The sequence below is a fragment of the Patiria miniata genome, unplaced genomic scaffold, assembly GCF_015706575.1.
Source record: "Patiria miniata isolate m_02_andy unplaced genomic scaffold, ASM1570657v1 HiC_scaffold_17, whole genome shotgun sequence".
In the NCBI taxonomy this organism is placed as follows: Eukaryota; Metazoa; Echinodermata; class Asteroidea; order Valvatida; family Asterinidae; genus Patiria; species Patiria miniata.
In genome coordinates, this window is record NW_024037055.1 from 13127196 (window position 1) to 13140825 (window position 13630).

Below are 13630 nucleotides of genomic sequence, written 5' to 3' on the forward strand. Positions count from 1 at the left end.
ATGTGTACTATTTGATATTAAACATAACCTGTAATATTGTATTTCAACTTATTGTAAATCTTTGAAAATCAATATAAAATTGCTACAGATTTGATTTTGTTTTTATGGCAATGGATACAATATTGCAGGGTCTTCATTTTTGGTATTAAGTGCAAAATCATGTGACCTTTCCTTCCGGTCGAAACCGGAAGTGTGAGTGTTTGCCTAGGCAGAACTGTACAAAAATGTTACAGGTGACGTCATCAAATGTTAGAGGGCCCTCTGGCGGCATGATGAATAAGTCAAACATGGATTTAAACATGCATTGATGTGTGTGGCAAAGTTATCCATGGCCCAACACCGTGTGGTTGTTCCTACAACCTCTAGTTGTGACTGATTTTATTAACTGTTTAGCGTTAAAATAGCCGCAACTAGAACTGTTTTCGTCCAAGTGTCTTTCCTTTAAGAAATTAAGCTTAAGACCTTATAAGCCCACTTGTTTGTCATGTTGATTATGAAATTGAATTATTTTTAATCCACAGACAATGATTTTGTACTACTTGGTACTTGTACTTGGTACTTGGTTGGTTTCCTCCTGAAACATCCTCTAGGGATCTTGACTAGGAGGTCACGGGGAGGTGTCAGCACCTAGGTCGCGGTCATGATGTGGTTGTAGTAGTTGTCCCTAAAGGTCTTGTGCTTCAAAGAGTCGGTGATGTGTTGGGGCAGGTCATTCCATAATTTAATTGTCCTTGGAAAAAATGAGTTCTTGAATACAGTTGAGGATGTTTGCACTATGTTAAATTGGTTTTTGTTCCCCCTCCTGGATCTCTGTGTTTTTGGTTGATAGTCTGAAGCATCAATGTCAATGGTGTGAGTGATGATCTTGTAGAGTTGAGTCATCTGGTGGGTTTCCCTTCTATCAGTTAACTTCTCCCATCCAAGAGACGATAACATGTGGGAGACACTGCTCTGTCTGGTGTAATCTCCATGAACGAAGCGTGCAGCTCTACGCTGAATTTTCTCAATCGCAGACTGATGACTGATTTTATAAGGGTTCCATGCTGCTACACCATATTCTAAGAGTGGCCGGACGAGTGTGAAATATAACCTTTCCTTAACGCTTTTAGAGCTCATGTAGAAATTTCGTTTGATGAAGTTGAGGACTCTCGTTGCCTTGGTAACAGCATGCTGTGTCTGATTTTCCCATCCCAAGTCGTGTTGGATTTTTATGCCTGGTACGTGGATTCCTTAGTTGCTTCAAGACCCACTCCATCTCATAGGCAGGTTCACCAGGGTTGCGTTTCCGAGAGACTCGCATCGATTTACATTTGCTCGCATTAAATCACATACCCCACATAGTAGCCCATCCAGTGAGGTAGTCTAGGTCAGCCTGCAACAATTTCTCATCTTCATTGGAGTTGATCTGATGATATATGAGGCAGTCTTCGGAAAATAGCCTGATAATGCCCCTCACAGTAGCCTTGACCAAGGCGTTGGGCTTATCGATTCGCCGATAAAAAAAAAATCGCCGATAAGAAAATCCCTAATCAACTTGGCAAGGCATAATTAAGTGCACATATCAATGCCCGTGCGCTGCTAGTGAGAAAGTAACTTGTACCATACAGCAAGGCTATGCTTGTACATGTACGTACGCACGTACACACACGTACTCGTACAACAGCCATGCACACACAGCACATGCATGAGCTAGTCTGCGTAACCCAGTGCCTTGATGGTTTTAAGTTGACCCAGCAAAACCTATTACGGTAATGAGGTACCACCCCCCGCGTATACTGAATTCTCATTGGTCAGCTAACAAACACGTCGCATCCGCGAAGAAACGCTGCAATGGCGGCCCGTTGCTGTGGGTGAAAGTCGTTCAGTCCCAGTCTGTCCGAAGCAGTACTGAAGGCTCAAACGAATTCTGCAGGTAATGCTGTCATTAGACGATCGTTGCCCACTCAAATGGATTCATTACACGAGCCGAAAAACTCGAATCAATGTCAAATTGTTGAAAAAATTGACGAACATTTCTGTCTCGCTAAAAAAGACGCCATGATGACTAATGCATTATGCATGCCGCGCGAAGTCACATGATTCTTGTGAAGCTTACGATTGGTCAGCTTCAAAATGAATTAATCATACTATTGGGAAGGTTGTTTCATGTGATTGGTCCAAGACGAATCTACATAATCATCACGGCATACCCGCATATCCTGAAGCCCGCCCATTTTCGTCCAAAACTGGATGAAAAAGTAAAGAAAGACATTAAACCCGGAAAGTTGCAGACCCAACAAGGCGGTCGTTCGACAGGCCACGCGGCGCGTATATCCCCCACACGTACGTACGTACACCCACACGCAGAACATAGTAGGCCTACATTTACTGCCTTATTACACCATGCGTACAGTCCGTACTCACGTGTGTGTGCATGCTGGTTGTGTTAGTACCGAACCGTTCGTACGGACAAGGGTCGGTGGTACACGCACGTAGCCGCGTTGATTGTGGGTGCAGGGCCCGATTATCTCCCTTCGACAAAAAGCCGAGAGACCGCATTGAACAAGGCTACCCTCACAGCTAATTGAATGTCGTTGATGAAAAGGAGGAACAAGTGTGGTCCCAACACAGTCCCCTGTGGCACACCGCTGAGAACTTTATGCCAGCTGGACAATTCACCGATGACAACAACCCTCTGTATCCGGTTGTTTAGGTATGCAGAGATCCAGTTTTTAATCTTTCCACTGATGCCATAATGATCAATCTTCTGAAGGAGTTTCTGGTGTGGTACTGTGTCGAACGCCTTTGAAAAGTCCAACACTGCTACATGTATATCAGTGGTGATACCATTGTTGTGATTACGGGCAAGGTCATTGAAAGTCAAGATGAGTTGACTCTCACATGAACGTCCTCTACGGAAGGCATGCTGATTTTCAGATAGAATTTGATGCTGGTCGAGGTGTTTCATCAATTGACTGTCAACAATATGCTCCAGAAATTTGCAACACACTGAAGTTAGGGATACTGGTCTATAATTAGCTGGATCAGATGTAGCGCCCTTCTTGAACAAAGGGGTTATGTTGGCCTTTTTCCAATCTGCCGGCAGCTCACCTGTGTCTAAAGATTGTTGGAAGATGTGCGCAAGGATGGGGGCGATTTCATCCGCAGCCAGTTTGAGGGCTCTATTTGATATTTGGTCTGGCCCAGCTGCCTTGGAAACGTCCATTGATTTAATCAGTTTCAGAACACCTCCCTCAGTCACTTTTATGTCAGGCATGTCAGGGTAACTACTGTCGGGCAAGCATGGTAACTGCAAGGCTTCCTCTCTAGTAAAGATGCTACTGAATTGATTAGCTAGAGCCTCGGCTTTCTCCTTGTCACCAGTTATGTCAACGTCATTAACCTTGAGGACCTGAACACCAGAATTATTTCTACGTTGTGATTTGATATATTGCCAAAATTTCTTGGGGTCATCAGTAGACGTCATAGCTTCCACATGTGCACAATGAGCTTTACGGAGTGAGGGAATTTATGGAGACGTTTTGTTTTGTTTTTTCAAAATAATTTATCCCTGGATTCCATTTCAATCAGACTCGGTGATCAAATTTAATTTAAATTTAAAAAAAGCAGCTGCAATAATTCAACTCTGTCGTGAAGTAAAAAAGAAGAACACAAAACAAGACACAAGGCAGACACAAAACAAGGCCATGCATCCCGACCGATCCCATACGTACATTTACGTGCCTGCTGGTGCACATGTATGTATTGCATAATTCATGTTTTCCAGTGATGCGCCATGACCTCTGTGGCAAAATGGTGATAAGTGTACCTTCCTCACAGTATGGTACTGACGCTACCCACATACATTTTGAATGTGGTGCTGCAAGCCATTGTCCATTGTTTTTACAAGTCAGCTCCCTGTTTATTTCAAGGTCTTCAAACTAAGTCAGTTATCGTACAGCCAATCGTGCTCTGCCATACTCAACAAAAAGAAAGAGAATGTCCAACACCACTTTTACAGTATTCCTCTCGATTAATTTTTTTTCTCGATGTCTGTTATGAAACACCGTAGTGGCAAATCTTGTTATGAATCTGGTGTTGAATGAGGGGCTCACTTGATAATGGAATGCTGTGCCCAATGTGGTGATAGCTTGATGCTGGTCTCTATCTAGACCCGTGAACGAGGCGTCAATAACAACGCTACGTTTATGAGTCTAGGCTCTTGCTTTATTGATATATGAGAGTCCAAAATTTTCGGTCTAGCAGTTCTACCTATTTTGTATTCACGTTTATAACAGTACTGCTCCAACAACATGAACTCAGAAACCAGCTCTCCCCTTATACTAGTTGTCAAGATTTTCAACAAAATTATGACAAAAACAATGACATCAGTATCCATTTTTTTCCAAGTTGATGCCGTGAGAATCAATGCAGTTTTAATGTACAATGGTTGAATTTGACATCGTAAAAATGTCAAACAAACATTGAAGTATTTAACCGTTGACTTTCAATAATTTACACCATAAAACCGGAATACTCTTAACAGCTTAAAGCTTTAGTACCTTCCTAATGATTTCTCATGGTTCAATAATTTTCCCATCAGATTTCATCCAAAATGGCTGAACAAGAACAGTTGATGCCAACACAAGATGCTGAGAGACAGGGGCAGGTTGCTGATGGAGACTGTGCAGAGACTCAGGAGCAAGCACTGGCCTTGAGGAGACCAGACAACCAGGACCAGACAACAGGTGAGCAATAAACCCTGGCTGTAAGCAAACCGTATGCACGTTGATTCCTGGAGACATTTCACTGTTGACTTGTTCACGCTTTACAGTTTGTACGGAATTAAAATGCAAAGGAATTGTTTAAGTTAAGAAATGTGTATTGAAGTGCAAGGGGCTATTCACTTTCTTTACTTCTTGACTTCATTGAATTTTTTTTTGCAGGAATTTATTGTAATTGTTTTTTTTAAATGGTTATGATGAGTGCAGTGGTAAGAATAATTCCATCTGTCACCTCATGAAACTATTCTTTATGTTGCACGAATGTGAAACATTCATTATTTGTTTATACAACGCCTGAATAAATCCTTGTCATCTGATTTGTTAGAGCCATCAGAGCCATGTTACAGTGCCACCAATAGTGTGACCATGGAATGGAACTTCTATTTTTGCAGTGTAGCCAGGCCGTGGGTTGGGGTGAATAATCCAATAAGTCATGTGATCAGTGGCCCACCAATCAGATGAGGGGGATTTCTTCAGGCATTGTGTAATGAGAGACATTTTATTCCCGTTTTCCAGACATGATCCCAGTTGCAGCAGTCAATCAATTGCAACAGTCAGTGCAGCAGATATCTGGCTCTGGACACGTACCCATCTTCAACCCAAAAGATTGCACCATCAATATCTACCAATCAAAAGGTAGAAAACAAATAATTAATGATACACAATCTCTTTGTTTGCATCCACTCCTATTTGCTTATTTCTATTTAATACATGATTCAAATAGGTTTCTGATGAAATAGTAAACATTGTTGGTATTGTTGATGAGCATAATAAAGCAGGACAAATGTCAAGGTCACTGTTTGTCTGTATACAATGATGTAGTTGCTCCCTCCAAGTATTGTAAACTTAATGCAATTTTGTACAGTTTCATCAAAGCAGAGACCTTTTGCTGCTTTACCAACCACTGGCCTCAACTAGAGATGCGTTACTGTAAACTTGTGTAGTAAACTTGCAATTAAGCATTAAACCTCCTAGTGTTCTTCACTTTGGCCAATGGAGTTAGCACCCCCAATTCAAATTCATTCTGTAATCTTCTGTGTGTTTGGATAACACTTCAAATTACAGAGCGGAACCCCCCCCCCCCCACACACACACACATATTAAAGCGGGGAAATTGTTTGCCCCCCCCCCCCCCCACCCGCTTTTTCTTCCCCAAATAAAAATTGTAGCCTACTATAATGATTCTATTGCTCAGAATACATGTAGCTGATTCAAATACTCCAAGCTCAAAAATGATGTTTAAAAGATGATCTTTTTCTCAAATTGGTTTCAGTGGTCAGAAATTGCCTCAGATCACACCATAGAAATTGCTCTTCTATAACTGCATGTCTTCTCAACTGAATCCCCCATTTACATTTAACTCCCCACATTTTCAACCCCAACACTACGCCCTACCCGATCTATGATCGGGTAAATCAGCTTGTTCCCTAATAATGTGCTTGTCTCCTTTTGAGTTCGACAATAAACAATTGCCCTTCTCATTTTCGAATTGATTGAAGATGATGCACATGCATCACACCACTCTGGTCATCCATCAGTTGACATATCAGAGAATCCACCAAGTACATCACAGCAACCGACAACATCACATGTGGCCTCAGGTGCACAAGGTAATTATCAATGAATGTACCAACTCCAAACCAGATGTCAATGTATTCATTCTTTACAGACTAGACTCACACTTGTAATGTGTACGATAGGAATACAATGAATGCTTTGTTTTTTGTTAATGTACAGAATTATTAAAAGCACATCGTCTTTTTGCCTCCAAAGAGTTTGAGAAAGTAAGACTTTTTTCGTGAAAATAAAGTATCATCTGACATTAATAGACCAATCCATTAAGTCCCGTCCCATTGTGTTCTGACCAATCACAGCTGCGACTTACATCTGACATGTGCGCACAAAAGTCTGACATGTGTGCACGCGCGTATGATGCGCACGGCTGTAACATGCAGTGTGGCATTGGAGAGGAGGTCATGTTAATTGCCTACGTGCACAGTGGGCGGGGCTTACTGGATCCAACATGTGTGCAGACGCGTATGACGTGCACAGCTGTAACATGCAGTGTGGCATTGGAGAGGAGCACATGTTAATTGCCTACATGCACAGTAGGCGGGGCTTACTGGATCCAACATGCGTGCAGACGCGTATGACGCTCACAGCTGTACTAGGCAGTGTGGCATTGGAGAGGAGCACATGTTAATTGCCTACGTGCACAGTGGGTGGGGCTTACTGGATCGGTCTATTGCAGAGCTTTTGTAACACTTGTTGTCTGAGTGATTAAGATTCATGCATCATTGGGCAGGAGGTTATTTCAATCCTGTCACGTTTTTTCCTCCCACACTCACAAAGCAACAAGCTTTTAGTGCTTTAATTTTTGCATACAATGAACCAATATTTCAGCTCAAAATGGTACTTTTTACAGACAAGGAGCTAATTTATTGCTTGGATGCCACAATGCATTGTATGATTAAGTCATTCAACTCTATGGTCATTTCAATATTGTAGGACGCAGCACACCCAAAAAGATGAAGCTTGACAGTCCAGCCCAAGATGCTGCTGATTGCTGTGAAGATGCCCTGAAGTCACACTACAGGGGGAAAGGTAGCTTTGTTAAAGTGCTTCCATGGGTGGGTGATGACAGGAAACACATTACAGAAATCTACACAAAGTTACAGTTAATACTTGGTAAGTACAAAGTCATGCTTACATCATATGACGATATATTACAACGTAAGACAAAGGAGGGAGACCTGATCCTAATAGCTGTTTTAACTGGGTTGGCTGTTAGAGGAAAGACCACACTGTTTGACAAAATTGCATATGATTGGGCAGTTGGTTCTAGTCAGGTACTACGGAAGTATAAACTTGTCTTCCTGTTGAAAATGCACGCACTGGAGCAGAGTTCAGATCTTGTTGATGCAGTTTTTGACCAACTCTTGGCTAAAGATGTATGTATTGAAAGAGGTGCCCTGGACATGTTTATCAAGAACAGTCCTGGAAAAGTCCTTGTTTTACTAGATGGCTTTGATGAGCTCATGACTACCTCCTTGTGTGAATCCTCATTTGGTTCCATCCTGGAGATCCTTAGTGGAAAGATGTTGAGGGGTTGTACTGTACTTGTAAGCACCCGCCCCTCACACTTACACAGACTTGTATCAGAGGAACTGGTTCAGGAACCATTCACACATGTCGAGGTAATGGGTTTCAGTAGGAAAGATGTCATCGAGTATGTTAATAAATTTCATATTGGTGAACCTGACAAGGCCAAGGGGCTTCTTAACAAGATTAAATCGTCAGGCCTTTTGTCTGACCTAGCTGCAAGTCCAATGCTTCTTCTTTTGATGTGTGTACTATGGCAAGAAGAGTGTACACTCCCAGAAACAATGTCACGTCTGTATCATGATGGATTTTCATATATCTTTAAAAGAAAAGGATTGGACTCACAAGGTAAAGTAGCAAAAGTTGTGATTGAAATTGGCAAGGTTGCGTTGCATGGTCTTCTTTCTCCAGATCAGTCACTCTCTTTCAAAGAAAGTGACTTTGAGCCGAGTGTGCTTGAGCTGGCTCTGAAGGCAGGTATTCTGACCAGACAGAGAGTCCGCAAGAGACTGCAGAGTCACAACAGTGTTCAGTTTTTTCACAAGACATTTCAGGAGTTCTCTGCTGCTGCTTATTTGCAAAACTTGTTAGAAGCAGACCCAGAGGAATTTCACAAGATTTTGAATGAAATCATGTCAAAGGGTGCAAGGAGGTTTGAGTATCTTCTGCGCTTTTGTTGTGGTGACAATGAGGCATGTACATATGAGATTATGAAGGTATTTCAGGTGAGGTATCAGGAGGACTTGTCATTCGAATCAGAGATGGGTCTGTTGGCACTTCATTGTTTCTTTGAAGGTCAATCCAAACGTTTGCCTCCAGAGGAATTCATACATTCATTCATAACAGATGAAATTCACATTCGTGGGCTTAACAGGGATTGTCTGAACTCGGTCATATACTTCGTAAAATGTGTTGCTGAACAGACAAAAGACAGTGGAAATGCTTACCTTTCGAAGGTTCATAAATTGCATGTACACTATTGTACATGGACATGGTTTATTGAGGAGTTAGCTGTTACCATGTGTGCAATGACAAATCTTCATCTTGTAGATTTCAATAGCAATGCAGATATTTCTGCAGATAAGTTGCTCAGGCATCTACCAAACTTAATACATAAATTATATCTTGCTGGTAATAACCTGGGTGGTACAGCAGCATTATGGTGCATGCATTTGAAACAGTTGAAGTCCCTCACAAAGCTGGACTTGAGTTACTGCTCATTGAATGGACAGGACATGAAACATGTTGCTGAGTCACTCAGGGATCTACCCAGCTTGGGTGAATTGCGTCTTAATGGTAATGACCTGGGTGGTACAGCAGCATTGTGGTGCATGGAGGTAAAGCAGCTGCAGCACCTTCAGACGCTGTACCTCATGGGCTGTCACCTGACAGAGGAAGACAAAAACCATATTGATGAGTCACTGAGTAACCTGAAGAAGAATGGATTAAGCATTTGGACATAAATTTCACCAATAAAAATCGTGATTTAAATCGCGATTTAAATCATACAATTTTGTTTAAAAACATCACTGATTTAAATCAAATGATTTGTTTTTTAATTCACTGATTTAAATCATTTTGTAACAATCTTATTTTTTGCAAAGTAAATGACTGAGGGTCATTTTAATCATTTAAATCAACTGATTCCACTTACATGTAATTACAAAGAGTAAGATATTGTTATCACATTCAAACACCCCTACTTCATCAGCATCGAATCAACTTACATATTGGTTTTGCATAATACCCAAAATCATTGGTTTTGATTAAAGTCAAGATCTGAGTTTAAAAGTTTTTAAAAGTTTTTCTTCAAAGTTTGAATTTTAAAGGGAAGATACAACATTTGCAAACATCAAAAAATGAAATGATCAAATTATCACGAAATATCTTACTGGATTGTGAGGGAATGACAGTCTAAAGTATCCTGTAAAATCGTTTCTCCTGGTGTGCTGACATTTTCAAGAAAATTTGTATTTTTCCAACGCTGGTCTGCCGAGCAGTGTTGTAGAAAAGTGGCTTTTTTAAAACTCCGCTAACAGTTGTTCTGCATTTTTTTTTACAATGGATTACACACCTGTGAAGGGGTACAAGCCTGCCAGACTGATTCGCTGACCTTACAATTCCCCAAAGTCTATACATTGCTACGTTTCATCTTAAAGTAAGGTCAGGGAACCAGACTACAAGAACATGATTTGTTTGCTTGGTTTTTCCAGCATCTACAAGCCCAAAACGTGAACAAAATCAGATTAACAATATTTACTATAACATACTAATCCTCCAAATCCATTTATTTCTGAAAATTGTAGCAAAAGCAAATGTTATACATTGCCTTGAAAGACAGCACAGTCACTTTTGCTTTTAATCATTCCTAATTGATCTGTTTACAGTAATATTGTGAATCAACTGTGCGGGTGTACATGTAGGCTTACCTGAACCATCTAAAGGTGTATTAAAGTCACAATTGATAGCATTTATTCCTAACATTTCTCCATAAAACTTTTAGATTAAGTTTTAGCCTGGGGGTTTGGTCAGTATCAAATGAGTGGAATAATGCTCATTGTGATTTTTGGTAAGGTATGCACCCCCGTAGTTGGAAAATATGTGAAAGCATTGCAGCGGTATGTGGCAGCTTTTTGGGTGCTATCACTTTAAAAAAAATTGCGACCAATACATGCTTGTTACCACGTATAATTAGTCCAGTAACAAGCATATTGGCGGCAATTTTGAAAAAAAAAATTATTGGTGATAACACCAAAAAAAACTGCCACCGTTCACACTGCAAAGCTATCACACATTTTCCAACTCTAGATTTGCATACCTTGCCAAAGATCGCTATGAACACTGCTCCTTTTGATCATTTGATACCGGTGGCCCAATTTTTGGACCGAAGCTGATAGCCTATTACATGTATATAATACCTTTTAAAGGTGCAAGGCCTGATTTCTGTTCTCCACCTTGTATAAAGGACCTTCGATCAAACACTATATTAGTTACACAACGATCAGTGCTGCCAGTTTTGAATAATAAAAAAACCTTTTTATGAAATAAACATGCCAATGAAGAACTGTTCTCACCCAGTGTGAGTAAAAAAAATCGGAACCCAAAACCTCAAAAATATATTTCATATTCAAAAACATATGTAGCACCAACAATAAGGATGACAGGAAAGCCAATTTCATAAGCTACTTTTAGAAAAAATTCTGAAATTGCACAATCCGTTCAAAGAATATCACCATTTAAACACAATGACTCTAAAACCTCTTTCTTTTCTGATTTAAAGAATCGTCGTCACAATGGCCTTCAAATATCACCAGTGATTAAAAACTTCAGTTGAAAAGTTAAAAATATTCTTTTTATTGGATTTTGTAAATCATTTGCCTAACCAGGGTTCTTAATGAAGATATTGTGTATTACAGTTGTTGACAGTTGTTGAAACAAGTATTGCGAGTCATTTTCTTTGTTGTTCCAAGCAGTAAGAATACACGAATTGCTTTTGTTTTTGCCGAAACAGGTTTGACGGTCATTGCGTTAAAATAGTGACATTCTTTGAAAGGATTGAGCAATTTCATTATTTTTTCATCTAAAAGTAGCTTATGAAATTGGCTTTCCATTCATTATCATTTTTGGTGCTTCATATTTTTTTAAATATGAAATATAATTTTAAGAGTTTGGGTTCCACTTTTTTTGACTCACCCTGTATATTTTTTTGTATATCTTGTACAATACCATGAATCATGTTTTTCATATATATCCACAAACAACATATCTCAGCTGTATCAATCAAGCCATGCACCTTTAACGTGTCTTCAGTATTAATGTACCATTGACCAAGTGAGGTAGACTACATGTAGATGAAATCAAGTGATTTTTTTTAAACCACTGATTCAACAGAATTGTTTCAAAAGCATTTATCAATTGATTGAGTTTTGTGGATGATGGGTATTATAGGAACCTGTAAACTCCTTAGTTATGGGTGTAAGGGTGCATGGGAAGATTTAGTCACATTTTTAGAGAAATCAATATTTTGAAAGTTAAACAAATACAAAAAATCTGGTTCAAATAAAATAAAATTGTCGTAATTTTTTTTTTTAATAAAAAATATCGCACACCCTGCGTTGGATTAGTCACAATGAAACAATGGAAATGTTAACGTATGAATAATAACTTTTGCCAGATTGAATGAATCTGTCATCAAAAAGTAAGACTTTTTTGTCTAAAGAAAGAGTCTACTCAAAAATAATTCATTGGTAAAATTTTTTTCTTCTTTCGGCAGGATGGAGGGTATAGACCTGAACAAATCTTGAAGCAAAGTTGTAACGGGAGTGATTTGAGTTAACAGAGAGATTTCCTCAGTGACATATTGTGGCTCCTTCATTATAGAACCATTTAGAAATTCTCAAAGATCTTCCTATTAAAGCTGCACATTGACAGTTAAAGACGTGAAGCATAGACACTGTAGGCGTGCCACTGATGGGTATGTAGGACTTCTGCCTAAATTGGTCAGATTGCTGAATCCTTTCTTCATTATACACAAGACATGGTGACTCAGCAACATCATGCAAGTCCAGTACACTTCTATCAGTCAACTGTGTTATCTGTGTTGTCACCCATTACAAAGCTGGAATGGTTAATATCTGGTTGTAAGATTCTGTTAAGCAATCTGCGATTGTTGTCTTGTGAAGCTGTCTGGATTATTTGCGAAGGCTTGTTTTCTTTCACGTCTGAGTGGTTCCTACACTTTCTGTTTCTCTTCTTGGGGGGAGGGGGACTGGAGTTCCAACCATCTACCACCCTCTGACTTAACACATTTTGTTGTAAAGTCACCAGCTGTGAGGGGATCTTTCATTGACATTTTCATTTGAGTTTTATACTTTGTGTTTTCCTTGGGAAAGTGAGTCCCATTTGGCATGTTTATGATGGTTTGTGTTTCCCTGGGGGAGTGAGTCCCAGTCATTTACCACCCTCTGACTGACCACATTCTGCCTATCAGCTGTGAGGGGATCTTTCCTTGAACATGCCTCTGTCTATCTCTGCTGGTTTGTGTTTCTCCTAAGGGAGTGAGTCCCAGTCATCTACCACCCTCTGTCTGAACACATTCTGCCTATCAGCTCCACATGTGTCTCTCTGTTTCTGCTTCTATGTTTCTTTCCTGTGCTACCTCTTATACATTTGAAGATCTTGTACTTACTCCAAGCCAATTCAATCACCCTTATCAACTGAAAGTCAACATTCCTTTGTCCCCTTAATGTCTCCCTGGTCCATACAGTAAGTCCCCCCCCCCCCCCGGCCCATACAGAAAGTCCCTTGGCCTTGTGTTTTCCTTGCGAAAGCGAGTCCCGTTGTCATGTTTATGATGATTTGTGTTTCCCAGGAGGAGTGAGTTCCAGTCATCTACCACCCTCTGTCTGAACACATTCTGCCTATCAGCTCCTCATGTGTCTCTCTGTTTCTGCTGCTGTGTTTCTTTCCTTTACTACCTCTCATACATTTGAAGATCTTGTACTGACTCCAAGCCAATTCAATCACCCTTATCAACTGGAAGTCAACATTCCTTTGTCCCCTTAATGTCTCCACGGCCCATACAGAAAGTCCCTTGGCCTTGTCAGATTTGAACCCTTGGCTGCATCAACTGACTTGAACTGTCTGCTCAGATTAATCATTAACAGTCAAATTTGGACCTTCCCACATTGATGGGGAAATATCCAGCACAAAGTGCTGGTTAGCGGTGACATTTTGTGAGTCTCATTTTCAAATTCTGCGAAAAC

At 40.2% G+C, this 13630-nt stretch overlaps 1 protein-coding gene across 2 annotated transcripts; it reads left to right on the forward strand.

The window, feature by feature from the left end:
• Positions 1-4566: 4566 nt before the first annotated feature.
• LOC119723890 (NLR family CARD domain-containing protein 4-like) lies at positions 4567-9705 on the forward strand. 2 transcript variants are annotated; one of them, XM_038194786.1, is made up of 4 exons: positions 4568-4727; positions 5280-5399; positions 6263-6373; positions 7272-9705. In XM_038194786.1, exons 1-4 carry the CDS (start codon positions 4595-4597, stop codon positions 9326-9328), a joined length of 2421 nt encoding a protein of 806 aa, XP_038050714.1. In that variant the 5' UTR covers positions 4568-4594; the 3' UTR covers positions 9329-9705. The 2 variants fall into 2 exon arrangements, with proteins under 2 accessions (XP_038050715.1, XP_038050714.1); XM_038194787.1 differs by lacking the exon at positions 5280-5399 and having other exon boundaries at positions 4567-4727.
• The last annotated feature ends 3925 nt before the right edge of the window (positions 9706-13630 follow it).